This window comes from Antennarius striatus, chromosome 23 (assembly GCF_040054535.1).
Source record: "Antennarius striatus isolate MH-2024 chromosome 23, ASM4005453v1, whole genome shotgun sequence".
In the NCBI taxonomy this organism is placed as follows: domain Eukaryota; kingdom Metazoa; phylum Chordata; class Actinopteri; order Lophiiformes; family Antennariidae; genus Antennarius; species Antennarius striatus.
This window is the reverse complement of record NC_090798.1, coordinates 12,361,567-12,388,711: the sequence shown is the minus strand read 5'-3', so window position 1 is coordinate 12,388,711 and position 27,145 is coordinate 12,361,567. Positions and strand designations below refer to the sequence as shown.

The following is a 27,145-nucleotide window of genomic DNA, read 5'->3' as shown; positions in this document are numbered from 1 at the left end:
TGGTTCTGGAAGAAATTTCGTTAGTAGAAAATTTTGTAAGTAGAGACACATTTTCAATGCAAATGCCCTAATCCGTTCCAAGCCTCCCAAAATTCAGACATAAATGTTTTATAAAGCATAAAAATGCATCAAAACATGTAACAAATACATGTTACGATTAGATTATTACACAATAAATGAGAGTTGTGCATAATGTAAAAAACAAAAAATAGAGTAAAGAATAAAAATGACGGTCATTTACCTTTTAACTGCTGTCCTCATTGTTTTTTGCCCTCCTTGGTTCATGCCCTCTTGCCCCACCATGAACAACAGAGTGAATTCCAGTCCTCCTTCTGAACTTCTCCAACCACCCACGCGATGCCTTAAACTCCTTAAACGTCCTTTTGTTTTAATAACGTGGTGATTGTAGATGCATTACGGACATATTCTTTGGTGAGATCAACCCAAACACATCCCTTTCTCATGCTCTTCTATTATCTCTTTCTTTCTTTGTACGGACAAAAAAACTCTTTTCTTCTTATTTTCTTTTCCTCTTTTCTCTGTCACTTTCTTGGGGTCCATAGTGAATACTCTAAAAGTTAATATATTTACGTAAAACTATCAGAACACCTCGCGGGTCGAGGGCCGAATGACGAGGACGCTGCATAGACACCTATCTAGCTACACACAGAGGTCCCTCTTAGCCAATGGGATGCCAGGAAGATACTAGGTAATAACCAATGGCAGAGCAGCTATGAGAATGTTGCGTTCAGGAACCTTTGGGAGCTGCGAGTATCATCTCATACTGTATTTTTACCTTTCGTAAGTCGAAATTTCTTTCGTAACTAGAGGCAATATTTTCCTGTTGAGGTGAAGTAGAAAATTTTGTAAGTAGAGACATTCGTAGGTAGAGGTACCACTGTATATTGCCTTTCCACATTTCTAGATGTATTCAGCTGCACCATTCAATGCTTTCAAGTTCTATTACTCTATCCTGGCAGCAGAAAGGAGGTTCAAGAAACTGAAATGCTTCTGAAGACTCTTGCTTTATTTTCCTTTATTTATTTATTTTTGGAAAGAAATTGGCAGATATCTCAGTAGATGTCCCTGTCAGGTTTTTACTGGAACCGAAATTCATGCATGCTAAAGAATCAAGGATTTCAAACATAGCAAATAATGGAGGCAGGTGGCAACCAGCCTTGAAAGAGAAAAACATAAGTTGTCTCCCACGTGGTATTGGTGTTAATTGCTCAGAATACTCGGAGACTGTGCTCATCGACAGGCTGTCGTCCATCGATGCCGTCTTCTATCCGCTGCCTTTTCTCATCCTGTTTGCTGAGATGACGTTCTCAGTTCAGTTGGTTGCTATATTCTACACGAGCTGCAGTCTTCTGGCCTCAAGAGATTAGATGGTCGTTCAAACACAGAAAGACTTTCATAGGGAGGCGTGAGAGAGCAGCGGAGAGACTCAGCCGTGGGATTTACCTGTCAGCTACACTTAAGCATGTGAGATTACATACGCTGGATGGCGCGGTGGTAAAATAATGCCCTGACATGCATTTCCTGTGATCTTCGGTCGCTGATGGCTTCATATATGTCAGCGCCTTGGAGCACGAGTTGGAAACAAACTTACTTTAAGAGACGGTCGGGTGAATGACTGTGTTTTTGAAAGCTTTACTGTCTTCTGTTGGTTTTTCACAGACATACGCAGATTTGATTTGTAAGCCATTATTTCATTAGAAGCTCTTTTTGAATGACTTGACGGCATGATAGGGGCACAAAATGAAGCGTGATACCGTGTCAAAATAGTCACGATTGACATCATTGAGCGTTTCAGTCAAGATCAAAACGAGTTTTCACTTTACAGACATGAATGTCTGAATTCTGGACTATTTAAATCTCACCAGCTGGAGGATTAAGCTGTTTGTATAAAACAGAACTCATGTACACTTCAAAAGTTTGCTGAAAAACCTCCAAATTGATTGCAGCAGCTCTTGTAAATGTCTTTGAACAATCTCATCTGACCCACTGAAGAACACAATCTGCAGTTTTCAGACTGCTGCATCTAAAAGGAAGGGAGTCGGGTTTAGGGATTTAACTAAGCACAAAAAAACTGGACTGAATTCCCAAAGCATTCGCTAACCGCCTAGTTGCACAGTTGCACTTTTTTTTTGGAAAACAGACACATAGGTAACTGGTTTCTCCACTGACAATACAACAGAAGAAAAGCTTGCTCTATCATTCCGACCATCTGGAAGTGCGGCTCAGACTTGAGGCTGATGTGTAACTTTTAATTGGAGAGACGGTGGGAGGCAGAGGAGTGGAGAGAACGATCCCAGTGGATAGGCGGGATGTACCTGCCGCCAGATGGACAACCGGCGTTTGCTGGAGTTCAAGCTTTTCCTTACTCGGACCGGTGTGATGTGTTCCCATTTTACAAAGAGCTTTTCCATTTTCACAGGAAAAAAAACAGGCAGAAACAATTCGGTGCTCTTAAGAACTGACAAAAGACGCCGTCCAGTAGATCCTAATATTTGTGGTTGAGTGCCATTTCATTGTAAAAGCGGATGTTTTTGGCTCATCGCTCAGCCGTACACTCCAAAAAAATGAACTTTTTGAATGAGTGATATTTCTGTTTATTCTCGTCATAGTGTAGCAGCGACTGTCTTTGCCTTTTTGTCACTTATTATGCAAAAAAAATCTGTGTTATGTTTGAGCTCCAGTGAAATATTTATTTCACAAATTCCAATGCTGGTGCTGTGTTATTATTGTGCAGTTTTTATCGTCCCAAGTTTCCCAGAAGCGTGGCGGTCCAGTATTTCATGAACAATGTCTTCATTACTGTGCAGAATCAGATCTTCACAGACGGCTTGTTTGCGGTGGGAGGCTATAAAAGACCCCTTCAGGGTTCTCTCTCTCAGCAACGGTTGCTTGTCACTTCAGTATTGTTGATTGTCTGCTTTCTTTTTGCTTTGGCGAAGCCTTACTTACTTTCTTTTGCACCAAACTCAACCAAATCACATCTTAATGGGGACTGCTCGGAACATAAAATTCTTTTTCCTGTGACATTGGGCCTCGCCCCATTTGAAGAAAACCCAATGAAAAGACAGAAAATGAACAATGACATCACCTGCTACTGGAAGCCCAACGGAGCTAAACCTCTGTGCCATCGATTTTAATTTGAAATCGGGGTGACATTTTATTATTCTTACTGGTGATCCAGAAGAGTTTAAAAATAGTCCTCGACAAAATAGACGATTTACCCCGTTTGATTAACGCTTGCTACCAGCTACAGTACCTATCTGTTAGCGGAGACTGCTAATCCTTTTTAGAAGAAGAACACCTCATTCATAACTCTTTTAAATGATTATATTCTCATCAAAAGTGAAGAATAAAAAGATAACCTCTTCATTTGAGTCTTTTGACAATAAGAAAATGAGAGTAACCCTGACCGATTTATCTTGCAGACTTTATTGTACAGTCAAACCTCAACTCGTTCCTGAAGGCTGTTGGAATAGCGATTTGTACGAATTCCAAATACATTTTTCCCATTACAAATAATGTAAATGGTCTTAATCCGTTCCAAGACGCTAGAAAACTACCTTTTTTCAACATAATATCCATCCATTTTCTGCCGCTGTATCCGCGTACTATGTTCTTTCATAATGTCATTTATATATTAAATTGTATAGTAATGAAACATATCAAAGAAATGTAAAAGAAAAGCAAACACGAGAAAGAAAGAAAAAAAAACATGGACATAATCAGGTTATTCTAAGGTAAGAGTTACCGTCGTCTTTTGGACAGAAGTTTACCGTACCGTAACTCGTACCTTAGGCAATGGAACGCAAATTAAGTGAAAAATTATTGAATACAGTAAACTAAAATAAAAAGCACATTAAAGTTAAAGCATAAGAACAACAGAGATAAGAATTTGTACCTTTGTGGTGGTGAGCAGTTGTGTTAAGTACGATCCTGTGATGGGGTGATGACTTCCTGTTGTACCCGGAAGTGGTTACATATAAGTGGCACATATAATACGCTTGTTCTATGGAGTGCGACATGAGTAATGTGTCTGTGTTCAATTGAGTGTTCAGGTGAGCGAGCGTCAATGTTGGAGAGGAAGAGGAAGAGGAGGAGGAGGAGGATGGATGTTGCTGCGTTTGTTTCGCGTTCGAATTCCAAGACAAAAAAATTCCGAATTTTTTGGTCAAATTCCGATTTTGTTCGATGTCCAAAACGTACGAAAACCAAGGTTTGCTTGCACTATTATTGTTCAGCGCACTGCTTTTATAATAATAAACCATTATAAACAATGAAGGCTGAAATTTTCCTGATATGAATGTCCGTTTTGCTAATGCTAGGGATCTTTACGGATCCATCGTCTGAAAGGGTCTGATCTAATCCCAACTGAGAGCTAAGCATCGTCTTGACCCACACACACAAGCACACACACACACACACACACACACACACACACACACACACACACACACACACACACACACACACACACAAACACACACGTATAGCTATCGACACCTTTGTCGTGGGAATGAAATTTGTAGTCTGCGTTTCATTTCACCCAGATTTAGACTTCCTTTACGTTGCCTTCTTTTAATTAAGTCTCTGGGTATGCATCGAGAGAAGGGAGAGTCGGAGAGATAGATAAAAAACTCCTCACATCCGCCAATGAGTTACACGGGCAATCATTTACCACTTAGACAGTAGTGCAAAAGCCCCCTGTTCGTTGCCCTGGCAACCGGTGCCTTGGTGATTGATTCCTTGCCAGTGTGGCATCGCTGCAGGGAATAGAGCACATGAGCTTACCATGCCCGCTACATCTTTCTAATTAAAATGGGATTACGGAGTCATTGCCATTGTATGTTCAAACAAATGCAAGGCAGTGAAGGAAATCAATTTTAGTAAATGTCAGGGTTTTTAAATACAAGTATGGATAAACAACTGCCAGCGCTCTCAATGCAACGATTCGCGCAGCGTGCACGCTGCATGTCGAGACGTGTCCGTACGATTTACATTTCGGGTTGTTTTTTTTTGTTTATTTGTTTGTTTTTGCAGCGATCGACAGCGTGCGCCCCTCCATCTGGGGATTGATTGATTGATTGATTGATTGACGGCGGATGAATGGCGTTGTGCGGCGCGAGTCACCAGACACAACAATTAGTTTGTTTGTCACTTCTCTGCTAATCAGAAAATATTCATCAAATTGGATCTTATTGTACGTCTTAAGTGAACAACGGTTTCTTAATGTAATTGGATTAAGTAAGTCAATCACATCTGTGCATGAATGTGTTTGAGACCCTGTGTGTTGTGTGTGTGTGTGTGTGTGTGTGTGTGTGTGTGTGCTGAGGGGTTAAATATTCTCCCCGGTGCTGAGCTGAGACGTGATTACTTCCCATTTTACAGTGGCTGCCTGCTCTCACACCATGGGAATACTGTGGCGCACAGATATTATATTTCAAAAGATAATCTTACATACATATGAATGAGAAATTAGGACAGGATGCACTAGGTGGCAAAGCAGAGGTAGGGAAATAACAAATAATGTAACACAGTGGATTAGCATTTTACAAGTGGTGCTGTACAAACTGGTGGATCTGTGGAAATGACATGGAATAATTCTATTTTTGTAAGTGGAGTGCTGCCTTTACTTCCCCTTATAACCACCAGGAATCACTCACTGGTTCCATCTATAAAAGTCGACACGTTCCGTATCCGTTAAGGCCAACTCCGCTGCTGTTTCTTTAAAATCGTTGTTGTTTACTTGCGAACCCCATTCTTAAAGTTGTAATCCATTACGTTTAGTGGGCTCCCAGAGTCGTTGGTGACCCCCGGATCGGCCCCTTGAACTCCTGAGCGCATGCACAGCCCGAGAAAAACGAGGTCTTACACTCGCTTTTTCAGATTTCAATCACTACAATGGAGTTTGGTAAGGTGTAACGTGGTGCCTTGAGCCTGTTCCCAAGTTCTTAAGCACTGGCTGTGTGGGATGTGTCATTACAGCAAAGGTAATAATAGACCAAGGAATTTATAATGTGACACTTTTTACGAGTCTAGGAAAGATTGCCTGAAAAGCCGCTGCTGCTAGCAAAGAAGGAAGAATTCATATTTGGTTGTAAACAATGGAAAGCTACTTCCCCGACTAATGCGTCATTCAACTGGGTTATAAATTAGGAAAGGGATCGGCTTTTATTTCACCTGTGTAAAAAAATGGTCCTTCCTGTTTGGGGGTGGCACTGTGACACCCACTTACATCTTTTGTAGTCTGTGTAAAGCATCATTTATAAAGGGTTTCTAATGGGATACATACGAGTCTTGTCACGCCTGTTCAACCCTTACTTAGTGTGGCCGCCTGGACGGTATTACATCCAACAAACATGCTTAAATGTTTATTCTTCAATAAAAATAAATGTACATTCATGTAAAGTCAACTTCCAGAACGCCCACGAGTTCGACATGCATGCTTACCATTTTCATGTTCATGTAATAAGCTGAGTATATACGATCGCCTTTTGCCACATCAACTTCTCAATGTCAAACTTCCAATACTGCACATGTTTTGCGACCTTTCCGTGTTAGAGCTTGATCAGACGTCACAAAATACATGTCATTTTTCAGCTTTTGAACCGCTCATCCCTCCTTGACACTCCTGACACGAGGAAAATGTTTTTCGAGGTTGTGTTTTGCTCCCAAAAATAAAGTCAAGCGCTGCTGTTTAGCGCGACATGACAACAGATTGCCTCAAAACACATTAAAATAAAAGTTCATCTGCTCATATTTTATTTAAAAAAAAAAAATATATATATATATAGACAAACTGAAAATGAGGAATTCTTAAGCTGAAAGATGATGACAGCGTGCCGTGTTTTTATTCCTCCTTTCGGGGAGGGGGGTGGCGTGTTAAAAATCACACATACGTGTTTTTTTTGCGAATGCCGTCGGATTTGCTCTCCTCTTGAGCAGAGAAGAAAACCATCTGGGATTGTGTTTGTGTTAAGCAAAGTGCAATGGTTTCCCTCTCTCATTCACACAGGCGCCTGGCATCATGTAGGGACTAATGTGGAGTCTAAATCTGGACCTTGTTGATAGAAAATAGGAGGTCACACCGTTTGGCATGCGACCCTCTCCGAGCCCAGCGCAAACCATGGTGTTAATGGATATCTGGCAGCTTAATGGGAGGTGACATGTTGGCATGTTACGACCAAAATAGTGATCTCTAATGAACGTACCGCATGACTGTTGATGGATTTGAATTCGTCGTGTGCGTGAAAACTTAATATTTGTAATTTTTTCACAAACAACAGAAAAAAAAACAACCCAGGCGTTTTCAAACCAAATTAAACTTCACGAGCGCAAAACAAGCCCTCGCATGAAAAAAACATAAAATCAAGCTTTCTTGCCTCGTCTTGTGAACTTTCGCACGTGGAACGCAACCATTTGCGTGCGAAGCTCTTCCCTCGCCTCCTCGCACACACACACACAAACCCTCTAACGAACGCACACACACTTATCATAACTGTTCACTGTGGACTCACACCCCCCCCCCCTCCTCCCATCCCTCCGCCTCCCACTCATCCTTCTGATTGGAGTTGTCAGGAGTCGGAGGGTCACAGCAGAGAATGTCAATAGGCCTCATTCACAGACATGGATGCACACTCGGGTACCCACACTCGTGCACGCACAGACAGCAAAGCAATAACGGCGAGAAGCGCACAAAATGACGGACAGACTGTAATGCGGTCCTATCTTTAGTGTGTATAAACACACCCCACAATCACCCAATCACGTCAACAGCTATGCATCTGCTGCTCTCCCACTCACCACAGCCGTACACAGCAATGCGATCAAGGAGCGTTCCATTTTTATTCATTATTCACCATCGGCTGCCTTGATATCAGTGATTGGACATAGCCTTTACCATCCACTGGCTTCCCTCTGCATCCGCCTCCCGGTCCCAAGGGAGGTGTGAATGTCTCCTTCATCTCACGGAGGGGATGGCTGCGCGTGTTTTATGTATGTTAAACAATGCTGAGTGTGTGGCGGTAGTGGAAAATGCATGTGATTGGGTATGCAAATTGACACTCGGTGTAACGTTTATTCTTAATTTATGTTTTAGCACCTCATTATTTGTTAGCGTGCTGCTCGTAAGCATCCTTATTTTGATCATCATATTTAGGTCACAACCTTTTTTATTGTATACTGAGATTTGACTCTTCCTTCATTCAAAGACATCAGACCTGCAAAGAAACAGCTGTGAAGTACAGGTAGTCCTCAACATACGGTCACAATAGGTTTCAGATTTAGAAAAAAAATACACGGAAAAATAATAATCAAGCAAATTCTGAACTCTTAAAATCACAAGAAAACCTTTAAAAGCACAAAATATCATCTTACTGTACAATGAATATGGATAAAAACATAGAATCATATTAAAATGCATAATTCCAATATCTACCGTTAAGCATCACTCGTGTTTTGTGTTGAATTCAGATTAGTTTACGGTAAACTTTTGCTCCTTCTAATTTAATCCTTGAGAAGAAGAAGAAAATACTTCAAGGAACTCTCAACAAGTTTTTTAAGTGCATCAAACAACAACGGTCAGAGTCAGCTGTTGATGTTGACTATCTACTGTATGGTACTGTAGCATTTAGCATTTAGCACTTAGCTTTAGTGCGAATTATTGTTGGTGAGAGTCAGAGTTGCTATCAGAGAGATGGTTACCACTACCACTATCTTCGCTAGCTTTTGTTTTATCCGTGATAAACAGTAAAGTATCCAAGGTACAAAGGCTGTTGATTCCAGATGCTAACAAAAACAACAAAAAACAACCACAAGAGGGGGAGACGAGTGTTTGAGCTGTGTGAACACGTTGGTGCTGCCTCCGCAGGGGTTGTGGCAGATAGAGGAACTGCAATAGTCAGATACGGAGGCACGAGTTTGTTCGTATATCTGAATGTCTGTAAGTCGAGTGTTCATAAGTTGAGAACTAACTCTCATTCATTCTGTTCAAATAGAGTGAGTCTACAATTATTTCAGTCAGTATGCTTACATAAGGTTTAAAGCATCACTCAAGTTGCATCCTGAATTGTGATTGGCTCAAGAAGCTTTTCAGCAAATTAAGATGAAAATGACTTTCTAGTGTCGAACCCTCAACACAAACATTCCCACCGAAAATGCCCAAAATAAAAAAGTGTCATCAATGCAATTAAAGCCTCTTTAGATAATCTGGATAGGTGCCTTAATCGCCTCTCACGTCGGCATCATACCTTGTTTATTGCAATTAGCTGCGGGTAGCACTTAGCATCTCGCTATCAAAAGGCTCATTGGAAGAATGGAGTGCAGCCGAGCCGGTAAAAGAGATGTTTGTCTGATGAGACACAGACTTTGCTATCTTTATCTCCAACCAGAAGTAGAGACAACCACACTCAGAAGCTCACAGGCAGTTTGGGCTCAAATTGTTCTGGGCACCTGTCAGCCTCTATTATAATTAGCGAGTGGATGTCTAAATAATTGCCATCAGGCTGCTGCTGTTGTGTTAGCGTGGCTAGCCGGAGCCCCGCCCCTCGCCTTTAGTTCTGGTAATATATAAAGGAGCGGCAGGCCGCCACAAAAGCAGCGCCCTCAGCAAAGTCTTAAGCTGTGTGGTTTGTGACAGAAATCTGGACTGCAGGAAATAATGAAGTGACACAAAAGAGGTTTGGTGTTGGCTTCGCTGTTTGTTTTGTCCACGCTTGTCCCCCAACACACAAACAGACACCAGTTTAGCCGGCACATGCAAACATGAGAGAGGGAGGTAACACTGCTCATCCCGGTGGGAATTGAGGCTGGTTGTAAAAGTAAATGAGGCAGATGGGCCTGTCTTTAAAAGTAACGCGAGGAAAAAATGAAAAGGCTCCTTGGAGGAAAGGGAGACAACAGTTAAACTGAAAGGCTTTTTATTATTTGAAAAAGACCTTGTTGGCACAGCTACAGCAGCGATAATTTTGAATAAAGCTACAGTTGTGTTATAAATCTGCATGTCTGCACAACCCACATTAAATATTTCCACAGAAAGGTCTATAAATCAATAAAATATGACCCACATTTCTACATTATTGATGCTAAAAACTGACGGAAAGTCATCCGAATCACGCAAAACATCAGATTATGCTTTGGTGGTTTGGTTAAATATCTGCTGGTACGAACACAGGTGCATCCTTTCTCTCTGTGTGTGTGTCAATGTGTGTATGTGTGTGTATCTGTGTGTGTGTGTTTTGCGAGTGTGTTTCAGAACCCAGCTTTGCTGCTATAAAGAGCTACGCTCCGGGCCAATGAGAACTATCCCGGAGTGTATCGCCAGCCGTAGCGTGATGACTTGACTCACACTTGTCGTTCTCCCTTCTCCCTCTTTCCCCCTGATTAGACTGATGCAGTGTGGATTTATATGTCAGGATCACACACACACAGACACACACACGCATGCAAACATATATAGCATATTCACAAAGAGCTGCAGCCTGTGGGAGTGCCATAGGTCACCAGGCGTGCCTCCATCAACCCCCTCCCTCAGGGGCGTCGAGGCTGTGTGGGGCCGGCGATGCTCAACAGCGCCCCTGCTGTTGCGATAGCAGCACCGATTAGATCCTCCAGGCTGTGATGTTCGGTTTAGTCCAACCGTAACTGACAGTAACAGGCACACACACACACACACACACACACACACACTCTCCCCAGGAATACCCTCCCCCCTTCTTCTCTGTTGTTCTACAAGCTAGCCCCATCATGCTCATACAGTAGGCGTCCATTGTTATCTCACTGCACAGATGCAAGTGTCAGCATGAAATGCATGTGGTGGTGGTGGTGGTGAGGGGGGGGTGGATTGGCGATGATCTGTTTCCTGATTTGCCCTGAAAAGCCCCCGTTTTGAGCGACGTTAGCCCGACTTAGGTGGAATCGGTGTCTTCAGAAATCGCTTCCAGCACCGAGACAGACGGGACGGAGTTCACGTTGGCTCGGTTCTCAGCGTCCCATAAAGATTTGAGTCACAATGACGAACCACCTATTATGATTCATGCCAAATCTCCAGGCCTTCTGGTCAGATGTGATGTAAGCCCACAAATAAAGCGGCATTTAGAGAACGGTCCCGGAGCTGGTCCGCAGCGCGGCGAGTCACCGGCCCAGCCTTTTTCCATGTGGTCTATTTTTCCGCGGTGCCTGCTCAGCAAATCCTCTCCACGGTGCTGACTTAGATGGGGCAAACCGCCGCTTTCTGGGGTGTTGTCATCACTGGCTTAATTGTGTTTGCTCCTCACTGAGGTACAGCTGACTGCGTTACCTTTTCTTGGCTCTGTCCTTTGTACCGCAGACTATCCGCAGTGCTAACGCCGCCGGCGTGGGCCGCGATGCGGACCTCATTTGGCACATGCAGAGTGAATGCGCACAGATTACAAACTGCTGACCTTCTTGATTTATTTTCTCAAAGCTATTCATACCCTACCATTTGCTCACCACGTAAATGTGAATTTGTCGTTTGCTCTTTACTTACTTACACTTTTCTCTCCTGTGGGCTTAATTGTTTCGCAACACGGTGTGATCTCAAATGCATTGCAGCAAAACACAAGGTAGCATCATTTTTGCTCTCTGCATCTACTGCTGATAAAAGTTCAACAGATTTAATCTTGTACACCGGACTGGAGGAGGAAAACCGGAAAACTTCTATACTCCGTTCTCTGTGCGCAGCAATTTCTGTTGATCACAGTTTTTTTTTGTGCTGCCTGCTGTGAATCCGCCCTCTCTCCCTCAACTTTTTTATATTTCTGGAGAAAAATCACGACGTTGGTGGGATGGTCCTATGAATACATGGGCTTTGACATAACTTCGACCCCTGCTAAGGTTTTGCCAGTTATATTGGGAACAGAGGGGGTTCTGATCCCGACTGAGGGATCGCCCCCAACCCTCAAGTGTATTGGGGGCAAACAAAAGTCCAGTGATGAGCCGGCTCAGTTCCCTTTGCTGTGAAATGAGGGATTAGTAAATCTTCCTTTCCCATTAGGGTAAGGGGTGGAAATGGTTTGAGGTGTGACTGAATACTTAGAAATATCTCATTTTCAAGCTAGTCGAAGATTTGGACGAGTAGCAGCCACAACTTCGTTGTCACTAGTCTCGACACGGTCTCCATCCCTTTCTAAGGTTGAATCAGTTGCTTATTTAATGAAAAGCTTGTCTTCAGATGTTTGGAGATGACAGCTCTCTACCTAAAGGGATTCAACATGTCACCCGGTTGGCTTCGGGTTGACTTTTTAGATGAAAATGCATCTCAGCACTCAACAAATGAATTGGCACGTGAGGCGGCAGCGCTCTGGTGTTTACGAGAGCGTGGGGATCGGCGCTCTGACAGGTTACAAACCTTGGCATGGGCTTATGTTAATTAAAGGCTGTGCTCAGCACTTTCTAAATTAGATGTGAAATGTTAAGCAACAGGGGTTCGCCGTGAACACAGGGCACGGCCGAGTTCTTTGACCCCGGCTGCGGGTGACGTGTCCTTGAGTGTAATCGAGCTCGCCTCGAGTGGTAGTTCAACAGGAGGAGCAAAGGAGAGTCAAGAGACGCGTCGGGTGAGAAGGAAGATGAACTTCCCTTTCGCTGCTGAAACAGCGACTAGCATTTCTTCCCTCTTCTTCCAATAATCTGTCGAGAGGTGGAAACGATTTGCCTCTCAACCTCTCACCCTAGTTCTGGAGTTTTGATAGCCACAGGAGGAATTTATTGGATTGCAACCATTGGAGGGATACATCAAATTAGCCCATTTTCACTTTATCAAATGTTGGATCTCTGATTTGAGCAGCTGCCAGCTTTTTTTTGTCTCATATGGTCTGAAATAGATTTTTTTTTCCTTTCTTTCCCAGCTCCTGAAGCTAACAGCATTTGGCACCGTACCAAGATGATCCCAGATAAAGATATTTTATGAGATGGTGCAGACGAATAGTCTCCAGTGTGCAGCCCCAGTTATGTCGAGAGTTCTCTATTGTCTGTTCGTACTTGTCCATCACACATTCACTCCATTTATTGCGTCTCTTTGTGTTTTGTCGCATGACTACTCGAGTATACAACTTCCCTGTGGACCCGTGCAAACGATGCTTTTTGATCCTATCGTTTACATCCTAGGCGGGCAGAAGTGATAAACTTGTCACGGCTCGTGTCGGCGGGCTCGTAATGACTGGATAAGTCGCCATCGTTTGTTGCTACCGATGCCAACCACCTATCGACTGCTTCCCATCAGCAGACAACAATCTTTGCTTGAAAAACCATCAAATGTGAGCATGTTGATTCGTACACAAGAGCCCCCACCGCCACCCTACCCCATTCCTGCTATTACAGTATGTTGCAAGATGACAGCATTACCCTGGAAGGGGACCAAGTCATGAGCAGAGGAGACGCATAAGTAGGTCAGCTCCTAGGCGTTTGTTACATCATACATATTCATAAACAGCACCCAGTTGTTGCAGAGGGAACTCTCTCCACGCAGACTGTTTATTCTGTTCATAACCCCCCCCGCCCCCACTCGTTTCTGTTTAAATGTTAAATAGTGATGAAGTGATGGGAATGATCTGAGCTATTGAGCCTGACCGATTCATTTTACCGCAGTTAACCTGAGCAGTCGTTGTAATTGAACAAAAAAAATACCATTTAGTGAAAACAAAGTTATTACGATTATTATTATTATTTATGTCTGTTAAATATGAAGGGGGCAAACCACCTTATAAGACAACATGGGGGTGTCACAGGTTGAATTGTTGAGGGCGTTTTTCTTGGCTCTGCATACACCATAACACCAGAGTGTTGTGTTATTTGCTTCGTTGTGGGCCAGATGACACAAATGAGACACGACATTTTAATCAGTGCACTTGAGAGGTGTTGGTCAGGGCTTTGGACCCCTTCGCAGCTAGCGCTAAGCTAATCTGCTTCTGTTTTATATGTCGTATTTAATACCCGAGGTTAAAGGTGCTTGTTATTCAAATCACTTCCTGGACTTCCCTGTCCATTTCATGACTGGATAATCATTTCAGAATCCAGATTTACTGTTGCAGGTATGTGACCTTGTCAGAAGCGCAAAGGAATACGCAAACGCGTCTGAAAGATAATGCAACTTCTTCACAGTTGAAACGCCAGACTGCGTTCTCGTAATCAAATCACACTGGTGGTCAACGACGCTTAGCGTCGTTGTGCAGCGAATGGACCCATTCTTAATGCCGGAACGTTCCTGGTCGTGTGCTGCGTTTGTCCTTCAGACAGCTGTGGATGGGAAAAAAAAGGAGAGTTTGCAGGAGAGTGTGGGAGAACGGATGCAAACTGAGTCAGTCACTGGGCTATGAATTGCACTGATAGTTCAAACATGATGCTATTTCTGCCAGCTACTGTTATTCACTCAACCCTAATACAATCAGACACTCCAACACAATAATTATGCATGGGGCGAGATTGACCCTCTCCACAACAGCCTGTGCTGCAGTTTCGGAATCATTTGAGATGTTCGGTTGCCTGGAAAGAGATTTATAAGAAAAGGGATGAGTGTTTCAACTACATTTGTGTTTGAATTTGTTTAAAATAATGTTTTTGGATCACACAACAATTCCTTCTTAACATACATTTGATTTTTGATAACTAAGCATTTATTTTAAAAAAGAGAGTAATTTGTACCTTGGGCGGTCTTGCTTGGTGCCAGCAGGCGGCTTGTAATACTATAGCCAGCGCTGTTGATAGTAACTGAAAGGTCTCATTACACCAACCTGCCATAAACATTTCATTACAGGAATCCACAACCTATATTTTAGCCCTCCCCACCCTGCAATCAGAGCAAGTTCATCAGCCGAGGGGAGAAACTGGAGCAAACCCGGGAGAAAATTGCGCTGCGTAGAGGGATTTGAGGGTTAAGGGAAAGACTCTGAGAAGCTCACAGTGAAAATAGTGAAGTATAGAACGAAGAGAGAGAAAGTTCTAAATGGAAACTAATGGGAATCAAAGCGGGGGCTTTGATTCGGGGGGGGGGGGTGCTCTTTATTTTAAAGAGCTGGTTCTCGTCGACAACAAAGCCAACTCCTACATCTGCTTGTAGTCGACGTAATCTAGCTGAAGGTGTTTGGTGTTTTGAGTGAGTGTGGGGTTCATGGGTGACCTCGCTGCATTGCCCTTGTTTTGTTAAGCATCATCACACTGCACATTGCTCAGACTCCCCGGGCGTCTTTTCTTAGAGCTGCAGAGAAATTGCCTTGCCTATTGATCCGCTCACATGTAAACAGAGCATCTCCGGTTCTCTGGCTCAAGGTGTGTGTGCACAAAAGAATTCTGACAGGGGATGGCACATACTACACAGTCTGCTTCACCTGTTTTTAATTTTATGTTCTATTTATGTAACTGGACCATGAGGTTTCGAAACCTTTCTCTAGTACGGTGGAGAATGTCATCTACCAGTCATTTGTCCTTCGTGCAAGACAAGACTTGTCTTCTGGCATGACAATAACGATAAATGTTTAGCATTTTGATGTTAGCCATTATGTTGATTGAATCTAAATTGCACAGAGACATAGCATGAGAGCATAGAAACACATTAGAATAATTAATTAATGTGGTTGTGATGCAATACCATCCATTCAGCATAGGACAGATAATCCAATCCTTGCAGCCATTAGGCTCTGAGCGTTCAGGAGCGTAATGTCTTTTGGTATTCTCTACATCGTCCCGGCTGGTGCAGAGACCATTTTAGGGGCGTTACTTGCTCTGGGTTCCCTGCCCTGTGCACTACCCTTCGTCTGGCTGCTTCCACCCCCTCCACCCCCCCACATCATGTCCAACAGGGCTGTGGTGAAGGGTCAGATGTCACCCACTTGATATTCCGCGTCTCGTGTTGTCATTGCTGGAGCTAATGATTCCTGCGTGAGGGAGAGAGAAATAGGGCAAGAGAAGGAAATGTTAGTGCAAAGGAGAATATTCTGGTGTATGACTGATTTTCTGAAAGAGTTTTAAGGGGATGGGGGGGTGGGACAAGGACAGATCGATCCTTCTTGGTGCTATAAAACTAGCCATTACAGCATGGGAAATTACAGCTTTGCCTCTCGGACACACCACATCTGTACCAGGTTTGGCAAAAAATAGGTGGCAGGGGAATTGTGTCGGGGGGGTTTGCCTTTATTGGCAACTGACTGAGGCCACATGCAAGGAACATGCTAATTAGTATTGAGGCCATTGGCTGTGACCTCTGCCCACACAGTCCTGCGATCGTTCCTTCCCATCACCGCTGCACAAAGTCGGTTACCTGAACATGAATCCGTCCAGCGTCGTGTCCGTCTCAAACCAGTAGTTATTTTAAACTATTCCTTTCTGTGCATAAGTCGTAGCAGGTAACCTGATGTCAGCACTGATCTGAAGAAGCACTGGGCTTCTTCAGATCAGCATGGATTTTGGAAGAGTAATCCTTGAGAAGCTCCTAATACTAGGTTTGGCTGCAATTAGAATTCATTTTCCTTATTAATGAAATCTTTTTTTTCTTTGTCGATGATGATTTGGTCTACAAAATTGAGAAATGGGGAAAAAAAACACATCAACATCCTCAAATTAGTTATTTTGCCAGACAAGCGATGGACTGAAGGACTTGAATTATTAAGGTATTCATTAATGTAATTTTATTAGGAATTATAAGATCATATTGATCCAACCAAGAGATAAGTATCCCTGGATTGTTAGGTGGGGTGGATTCAGGGTAAAAGACTGTGATTTGACACATGGCGATGGAAACAGACTTCATAACGTTTCTTTTTTATGTGTCACAACTGCTCAGGAGGACGTCTGAGATCATGCTTTCCAACAGAGTCTGACAATGTGTCATACAAAGAACATTTCAGCATGACAAAGAGAGACAAACAAGTCATCACTGAGGCTACCTCTGCTGGCCCCCTACTACCCCCCACTCCTGCTCTCAGTCTATGAAAACACAATTGTCAATGTGAAAATGCTAATAATGTGGGCTTTTTACCTCAAATGGACAATAACTTTTATTTCTCCTCTCCCGGTCCTGGATGTAACGACCTAAATTAGGAGCCCGCTGTTTGGCGACATGCTGCCACTGAGATTGCAGCAAACTCCGGATCGTCAATTTGTCTGACCTTTTGTTCTGTTTAGTTGCAGAGAGGGAGGCGAGCAATCTGAAGAAGGTAGAAGAGGCCTATGAAAAAGCCAACGTTCAAATAAGGTGAGTGAAAATAGCAAAGAAAAAGAGACATAGGTTAGCCGCCGATACTTTCAGCTTCATCCTCGATATAAATCAGATTGTGTGAAGGATGCATTGATGCTGTATTATATGAAGGGCTATGATATATAACCAAGCCTTAAAATAGACCTCATCTGAGCCGTCTTGAAGTTGGTTACTGTTTGGCTACGTGAGGCTAATCTTAAAGAAGATAAAGAAACTGTTGGTTACCTACCGCACAATGGTGAGCCAATAAGAGCGTCTGCTGGTTTCAGGGACCAAAACAACCTCTTAATGTATTCTACAGCCAAAAAGTCTACATAGAAAGACTTTCAATTAAGAGAAAGAGACAAATCCTTTGGGTCTGGATGAGAATTCCTCTTACACGTCTTTACGATGTGGCATCCAAGCCCACAGGTCATTAAAAACAGAAAACGACTACAAAAAAGGCCAACATTCCCTCCCTAAACAAATTCACGGAGGCAAAAGAGAAGCTGGCGTGACTTCGGTAGCGCTTCATTGTCCAGCTTGCTTCATTCGCCCCATGGACTAATGACTAGCATGTATGAGCGCTAGGTATCTCCACGCTAATTCCCCTCAGGGCGCGTTCTTCTGTTATCAGTTTAAGTAGATGAGTGCGTTTCTGTTATCGTGCGTTTTCTGAGCGCCATGAAATTAAAGTCTCTTCCTCATTACACCACACCGTCCATTCCTTCTGGGTGTTATAAAGGGCAACTTCCACAAAAATTGACCCTAGGGATAAATGAATGACCCCCCCAGCCCTGCACACATATTCACAAGTTACACAACCTATGTGGCTTTTTCTAGGCTTTAGGCCACCGTACCTTATCGACCTAATGCGAAACAATCATCTTCTTTAAATACTGTATGTGCTAACCCCTTCATAGATTTCAGGTTTTATATATGCTCTGTTGGAGATACGGCTCCATCCCCTCCTTCACGATAAGCGATACAATTTCATCAGCTTAAGCTTCATTTTTTAAAAATTTTGACGGATACGATTGTTTCCGTTTCTCCAGTGATCTCCAGAAGAAGCTGGCCATCGACTACGGGACAGACTGGGAGTTTCTGTTTCTGAACAGCCAGTGTTACAAACTGAAAGTATACGAGTGAGTATGAGAGTTTATTGTTTTCTACACTTATTTATGTAAAGAAACTGGTTTCTTTAGATCCCAGGTCGCAGGGATTGATCTGTCTTTTGTAAATGTCTCATGAATAAACAGGCTTAGAAAATAATAATTAATGGTCGTGAAGAGTTAAAGCTCATAATCATTTTTTGTGTACTCTCAATGCTGGAAATAATTGAATTCAGTTATTTGTGTGATACCTGTGCACTGGATAGAAAAATAATTTTCTTTTTCAGCAACGGCATTAAAATAAAATTCTCTCTTTGGCAAATTGTGAACCGTATCGGTTCGGATTTGCCATTTAAAATCGCCGCGGATAAAAGCCGAGCAGCTAAATCAATTAAATTTAATCAACAGAATGAGCTTCCTTTACTCTCTACTTCTGCACACCCCCCCCCCCCTCCATGGCTCGTTGCTGGGGTAGAATCTGTTCTCCTCAGGATTTCTTGCCAGCTGGAGCTTTACAAGCCTGTGGGTGGTTGCAGTTTTTCAAAGAAGAGTATCTGAGATCTGTACTGCAAATACATTTTTCAAGGAATCAGAGGAATCGATGGTTTTCCCGTACGCTTCTCCACCGGTTTTTGATTTGTTTGCTTAGTTAGCTGTTTCAATCTGGAAACGGGAAACTTGCTTTTCGAACCGCTTGTCTCCCTCGATGGTATTCAGTATGGCATATTAGTTGGAAGGTTATTTTATGTCTGCTTGTCAGGGGTGTGGAGGATGAATAAATGAACAAATGCAGGTGGTAAGCCCCACCCATAAAATGTGATTGGTTGATCACTAGACGCATGTCAGACTGGTCGTGTTTGAGGCCTGAAGAGTCATTTTAAACTCACGTAGCGTGTTACTAGAACGCTGTCCTTCGACTCGCCGGAGAACGGGATATCCACCTGCGCAAAGTCAGCAGAAGATCTTTTGACCCACCAGCACCCTCTCAGCTATGTACCAGCTCCCCTCCCCGCCCAACCCCCCCTTTTTATCCTTGCTGTTCGCCTTGAACTGTGATCCTGAAAAGATGTGACATTGACAGACACATAAACCAACGGCTTTCTGCACCACTCCCTCCTGTGCCCTCAAGTATGGAACTGGCAGAGCTACAGATTCTCTCCAATAACGGAACAGAATCGCTCACATCTCCTTCCAGCTTCTTGATCATCCGTTGAAGCCCGTCTTACATCCGCCCTCCCCTGGTGTTTAGATCTCTCACATTTGATTAAATTGCTCTTTTTTTGGCTCGAGTGGAAGCCAATATTAGGAAGAAGTGCTCCGAACCATAAAAGTATGTTTGAGCTGAAACGTAACTAACTGCTTACTTTAATGAATGGATTCCGACGGCTGCGGTTGCGGGCGATGGCAGGAAAAGGGTTTTAGATGTCAAGTCTGGAATCATTTGATGACACAGATGCGTGCGGAGCGGCTCAGAATGGTAGACGGCTCTTATAGACTAAATGGATAGAGATAGTCGCTTTTCAAGATTCATAGAAAATGGATGTTGACCTGTTTATCCTTAAATACTGCAGGCAAAACCGTTTCTATCTAAAGACGTCAGCCGAGGAGGAAGATCGTCTCCTTTCCGCTGCTTTATTTCCTCCCTTCCTGCCTCATCACGATGTGAATCACTCTGTAAACTCCAGACCCGAAGCCTCGTCTTGTTTGTCCAGGGAGAAAACAATATAATTACTTTGATTTCAAAAAAACAAGCCTTTTGTTGTTGAACACTTTCAAGTGGAATGATTAACTGCGAGATTAGAAGCTAAATGCCGTGTAGTAACAAACTCCACATTGCCTTGTCATCAGTTTCTCTCAAGAACACAAACAACAAGAATGAAAGCTTAGCTAAGTTATCCTTTAATGCGTCTGTCCGGGCTAGAGACGTCCTTTTTTTAAAAAGAAACACTCATGTATTTCCATTAAAATGATCTTTTAGGCTGCAGTTTGGGCCCCTTGTCACAAGTCAGGAATTTTAAATACGAATTCCTGCTGGTGAATCAGAAATAAGCCCGGCAATTGAGTCAACATAGCCTGGCACAGCATGAAGGAAGACGCCCCATAATGAGTTCTCAGAGGCGGAGTCCGTACCTACGGCGGAGTCGAATATCCCCCCCCCCCGTGGATTTGTTGACACTCCTCAAAGCAACTTAAAATCGAAGGGCTGTGATTATGCAAGACTGTCAGGTCAGATCGACTCAGCCTCCCCTCTTGTGTCATTAGAAAGTACAGCGTTTCCATGAGTCACGGCCGCCTGCCGTGGTTCGGCTTCGACGGGGAAGAAAAGGAGGAGAACGCGGCACAAGCGACGCGTCCGACTCGTCTGTCGAACGTCACGCGGACTCTGAGGAAGACGTTTAGATCAGGGCGTGACCTGAGGTGGACGTCTGGAGATGTTTCTACTCAAGGACAAGAACATGGAAATGAAAAATGTCGTTAATCCCATTTAGGATGATCGGGATGGGGCGTTTCCAATCTGGAAAGTCAGACAGGCAAACATTTGGGTTTCCTGAGGTGGGAAGAAGAACAGATTCTGATTTAATGAACTTAGGCAAGGTCAAAAAGTGGCACGGCGAACACGTGAATAGCACGCGTGTGCACACGTGAACTGAAAACCCTGTTTGCCTGGGTTTACCAAGAGGACACCGCGGCAGAGGACTCGGTTAACCATAATTGGAATGCTGTTAAAGTAAGTGGTAGTGCTTCAGTGGCTGTTTATGCAGATCCATGCCCCCGAGCACGGGTACTTTGTCACACCCAGTGGCTCGCAAATTATGATAGATGTGGCACAGACACTGTTGTTAAATTAAAGCACGAAATTTAGCATTAGCGTTAATGGGCTGCTCATGCAATTAATTAACTTCAAAAAGATCACGTCTGGCCTTTTGTCAATAAACGGAGAGAACGGCGTTCACCGTGAAGATCTGCATCAAGGAGACGGGGACGAAAAGATTGACACGAGAAAACGCCTTTTTTCTTTTGCGACATTTAGATTCCATTTACGTCTCTGGAATTGGTTCCGTCCTTTCTGTCCGTGATCTCCTTCATTCTCTTTGCTGTGCTGCATCGGTTCAAGTCTACTTTCTTATTGCTTCCTGTTGCACTTTCGCCAGAAAAGACATAACTGTCCAAAACACATGAAACTAGCCCCCAGAACACAAACTGCAATCCCACTTCATTTGGTTTGCGGAGAGGAAACGATGGAACCCGTCCTGAATTATGCGAAGCCGTCTGGATCAGCGTGGACATCCTGTTTGTGTTTGTGTGTGAGATGGAACTCAGAACACAAGGTTAAGTCTCACAAAATACTTGAAAACATGTCAGAGGAAGTAAATCAAAATAAACCCGAAGCTTCCTAGAAATATTCTGATTGCAGAAATATAAAAGGAAATGACATTTGACAACGTCTAGCTGTTGATAAATGCGGTTCTTAGAAACTTGCTCATTATTTACATCTTTTAAAGTTGACTTTAGGTTAAGGTCACTGCAAACCAGTGCTGGCAGATGCGTTACAGTCCATAAATGAGTTTAACAGGGTTTGAAAGTGATTCAGAGAATTATATACTTCTCATAAAAATACAATTTTCCATTCTGAGTGGTCTGAGCTAAAATACTAAATCATGCGATCCGCAGGTTAATCAGAGAGACGGGTAGTATAAAAAAACCAATGAAAACTCAAGAGGAGAGACAAAGGAGTCTGGCTTTTTGCAGAAATTACAACCTCTTTGTTTAATCAGTGTGCGTATTATATTTATTCTCACGCTGTTTCTCATTTATGGCTCCTGCTGTGACAACCTTAACTTCCTGGTGAGATCAACAGGCTTCATCTTATCTGATCAATTTTTAATACGATCTAATTTCGTCGCTGAAAGCTTCAGTGAAAATTGAATTATTTCCCTCCATGTCAACAGTGGGTTTTTTTTAGATGTTTATAGAGGTGTGTACGTTACTTTCTTAGTTGTGCATCTTGCTTTATAAAATGTGACTTTTTACATAAATTATGTTCCTCTGCGACATGTGAGTTTAACCCACAGCCCACATATAGACCGAGTCTGGAGTCAAAGGCTTCCTATTCTTTCGTGGGGTTCGTCGTAATCCAACTAAAGTTGACTGACGGGGTCGGCCATTGTTTTTCTTATAAATACTTTATGATTGCATTTACATATTTAATGTACATCAGCGGTAAAAATAACCAGCGCCCCCTGAACCCTCTGAAACACTTAGGTCTCAGTTTGCTGGAATGTGTTAGCATTAGCATAGCTTTGATGGTTCCACTCCACAAAACAAAGGATCTTCTGTTGGATCCGCATTTGAGATGCAACAACAGTTTAAACCTGAGCGATTCATTTAACACACCAAAACTCTGTGACCAGAAATTAACAGCCAGAATCCGCAGATATGACAAATCAGCCCCCAAAAATGAGCAAATTTCAATGGAAATATTATTAAAATGATTTGTGATTTGTAATCCAAGAATTTACAACACGTAAACAAAACACACATCGCAATTAGTCTAAATTTTGTGACTGTAGTAACTTAAACGTTTATCTAGCTGTCTTGGATCTGATCAATCGGTGGAGGAACGTTTTGATGTCGTACTATTTTGTTTGTGCTCCTTCTTTCCCATCATTAAAACCTCCATCACAGCAATGAGGATGGGAGCTGAGCTCTACACATCCCTTATTGGCTCAGTCATTCTTTTTTCTCTTTTTTAATGTGGGAGCTGTAATTATCACCTTCATTTATGTTGAAGCAGATCTCTTGACATCTTTTAGTGTCTAGAATTCAGTTCTTTACACCTCAAGTAAAGGGAAGTGTTAAAAACAGAAGTAAAACCTAATTAATATTTACTCCTCCTAGAATAAATAATGTTGAAACAAAGAAGATTCTGATATATCTACTTCCAATAACACAAAAGACAGTCATGAGTTCATGGAATTTTAGCGTATTTCAAACATAGACAGTTAAATTTAATTCACTGCACTTGAAAAATCCTTTAATTTCAACTGCAGTTGCTTTCTACGTATCGCCTGACCCACATGCCTCAACCGTCATCTATTTTGAGAGGAAAATATAAGATAGAATGTAATGTCTTGAGAGATGGCGGTGGAGAATGCAGCATTAAATGATCTGCCAGAGGTTATTTTCCTCATTGCCCTTAGTGATGGGTCTAAAAACTAAATTGGCCTCAAGTTGGGATTGTTTTGTTTCCCGTTTTTCACGTATAAATAGAGCCATCTTCTGAGCGAGGCTCCACTCCTTCGTATTATTATATTTTTTCTTGGGTAATTCGTGTTGGGAAAGAGGTCTCTGATGCGCATTCGCCTTCCCTCTTCATGTTGTTTCAGAGAAACGAAGCATGGCAAGATAAGAAGAAAAAAAAAAATATATATATATCTGTCTCATGCGTTGAAGCTTTTCAGGGCCAGAACTTGATAAGCTGTCAGGAAAGCGAACCCCTATCAGACTCCTGGTGAGAGCGTTGTGTATTTTTCTATGCATTGCCATTTGAAGAATTAAGATAAACTTTGAGTGCATATTCTTTTAAATACGCACTCATGAATGCGCCGGGCTGCTAGCAATCTCTCCCATCATGCACACGGTTTATTATTAAGAAAGAAAAAGAAGTGCAATGCCCCTCATGCCATTTTTTTAAATGATTCATCTTGAAAATGGAATTGTTTTTCTTGTGTTAGACATATGTGATTCTATAATTACACTTAAGGCTTAATGAGCTGAACATTTGAGAGCTCAAAGTAAAGCTTTCACCGCGGCTGCACTTTTAGAGAGGCTGCAGAACTTTTTGCAACGACGAGACATAAATCAAAATGCCTCTCTGCCGCCTTCATGTTCTACAGTAGGTGCGCTTATATTAGATCCAATTTTGGAAGAGAAAAATCAGCATTAGTTCCATCCGGTTATGATAGATAATAGTGTAAGAAACGTTCCTTTGAAACATTGTTTACATGTCCGCGCTGTAATGTAAGGAGAACAGCATGATTCATCACACAATGTTGTGTTTGCGCTGTTTTATAACTCTCTACTGCATTTAAAGACCTTTCAGAGGTCTGGTGAAGAATGTAGCCACAAAAGGTCAGAGGTGTGGGGAAGACACTGCAGGCCTCTGAATGATTAGCATTGACGTTTTACCTTGTTTTTTAACCTTTTTTCATTTAAGTGCGTGTATGTCGTTACTGTACATGACAGCTTGTACAGTTTAAACACAACATTTAGATGTATCACAATGAGCCATGCCTTTGAGAACAAAAACACTCACTAAGCACTCAGATAAAAGCTTTTCACATATTCCTGATTTATTGAGTCATTGCAGCAAAGAAAAGAGGAAGTCATTGAAAGCCGAGAAACATGAAGTAGCAGCAGAGTCACAGGAAGTTGGCCAGAAATGAGTCCAATAAAATATGTTGGCATCACTACCTCTGCATTTTCGTAAGTTTAAAAACTCGACTCATCAGCACTTTCTCACAAGTTTATTCCGAGGAATGCCCCTATTCCAGGTGTCCGTAAAGCTACACAATGTGCAGTGCAGGCTTTTTCTGTGAGCTGGTCTCTCCTCAGAGGTTTTCTGTTTCGTCGGACTTGTGTGAAGCCACAGGTGTTGACCTATTGAATTTAATGTGGGACAGAAACATCTTGTTTTACATTTATCACAGAGTCAAACAATTCATCCTCCTGGCAGCTAGGGGGAGCCACCTGTCCGACCTGATAGTTGGACCAGATCATCCGGTGAGAGGTATTGCAACTCCAAATCTGTTTCAAGAGAATAAGTATCAATAGTTTTAGGGGTTAAAATCTGTACAATTATGCCTAGCCAGTAAGAGACAGAGATCCCAGGTCTCGGTAAACAATTTAGCTTTTTAAGCTAAATGTTAGCCAGGAAACGGCAACAGACAGATATTTAAAGCCAGAATTAAAATCTCACCTCCATTTTTATGAATTATTTTTAATGCAATGTGCACAATTCAAAAGAAACCTTTTAATTTTGAAAAAAAAGTGACACTGCTTATTTTTATGGTACATTTTTAGCTGTGATAATTTATTTCCCAGGTATAAAACTCTATTTCCCATATCAGTACCTGCAGGGGTGGAAAGTTTGCCTTTTCATTTCTAATACAAAGATAAATGAAGTACCTCTTCAACAACGAGAAGATGACTGTTTGAATTCCGTACTACTTAACTACCTCAAAGTGAAATTGAAAGTGTTTGCCTTTAATCAATTAACTACCACACGCTGCTGACTTACCTTTGACCTTTGCCACGCCAGCTGAGTTTTCACAGTTTTACCTGCAAACCAATTAGTTCGTGTTGACGGTGCTGCAGTTTGCATCGTCACCCGCGGTGAACTCCACCTACACTGTCACACAGCTTTCGACGGGTAGAAGGGATTAATTGCCGTCTCCTATCTCTGTGTGGACTGAGGAAAAAAAATAATTGTTTTCTGCCTACATAGCCCTTCTGACGACCAGCTGAGTGCCTCCATCAGCTCTGTAACGAACAATGAATCGACGAGGCTTTTGAAAAACATTAATTGCTTCAGCTCAGTTTCCCTCACCTTTTCTGAAACTTGTGTTCGAATGTACAAAGAGGAACAATCGACGTAATTTAAATCGCTAAAATTGAGAAGTATGCGTTCCAGGACTAGCTTTGCTAGTTGTGACTACAGCGAGTCTGCCTTCTGATCCCGTGAAGCATGAAATATTGCCTGAGGGACTAAGTGGTTGCATCTAAGATATTTATTCTCTAACTGTGTGCCTTTGGGCCCTAGAACACCTGCCCAAGTCTGACACGACGATACCAACTTATTATGGCTCATGTCAGAGCTGTATTGTCAGGCAGTGACAGATTCAACATGGGGGAACACGGCGTAGAGTTCAGAACCTGATGGGTTCTGTTTTCAATCTGCTGCTCATCATTTAATTACGGTCAAACATTGAATCAGGCACACAAAGACTACCACGACCTTCTCCTCACAGTGTCCCCTACCTCTGATTCATATGATCAGCGTCACGGCTAATCCCTGTCATCATGACACACTAGTTAGTTTACCAGGAGATGAAGTCGGGGCCCAATCCACCTTTCAGGTCACGTCTCCTTTTAAGCGATGGAGGTGGCTGAAAGTGACACAAAAGGCTAATGAACTGAATAATAGTCAATCAAGTAGCCTAGCCTTTTCTCTATCCAGTACTAGTGTGCCAGCAGAAGTGGGCAGGGTTGCGGAGAAACTTTGGACGTACTCGTTTGATTGCTTTTTTCATTGCGTGATTTAGCGTTGATCAGCCAATCGACAGTTTTGGTAAAAGATTAAGTGCGTCGGTCATTTTTCAAGAGAAGAATGACAAACATCTCTTTTTTTTAGCATCTTTGAAGCATTCTGTCTTCACAGCGACGGACCGAGGATTCTTTGGTATGGTGTTCTACACATCTGCCTGGTTTCTCTTGGGTTCTTAGACTGTTAGACTCTTTTGGGTTCTCAGGGAATACAGATGGAGGGATTTGGTTGGTCAAACAAAACAAGCAATTTTAGAAACATTTAAATTGACATTGACGTCTAAATAGATGCAAACAATAAACAATTCATCATCAGGTCTGGTCAAATAAACTAACATTGACAATGATTGTTAACTGCGGCGCTATCGTGTAACTCATTCTCCTTCCTGTGTTCGTTCGATCAGACGCCATCTGTTCCTTTGCTTCCACCAGGATGTTTGTTGTTACACGAACACCTGCTATACAAACGGATGAATCCAGTTGTTTGTTACAGGAACAAACAGTC

General features: G+C 42.5%; 1 protein-coding gene across 1 annotated transcript in view; it reads left to right on the top strand.

The window, feature by feature from the left end:
* LOC137590922 (glucosidase 2 subunit beta-like) overlaps positions 1-27,145 on the top strand; it is a 94,085-nt gene that overhangs the window by 47,273 nt on the left and 19,667 nt on the right. The window contains exons 11-12 of the mRNA XM_068308784.1: positions 17,152-17,221; positions 18,259-18,348. Of these exons, the coding sequence (XP_068164885.1) occupies positions 17,152-17,221; positions 18,259-18,348 (160 nt within the window). The remainder of the gene's footprint in view (positions 1-17,151; positions 17,222-18,258; positions 18,349-27,145) is intronic.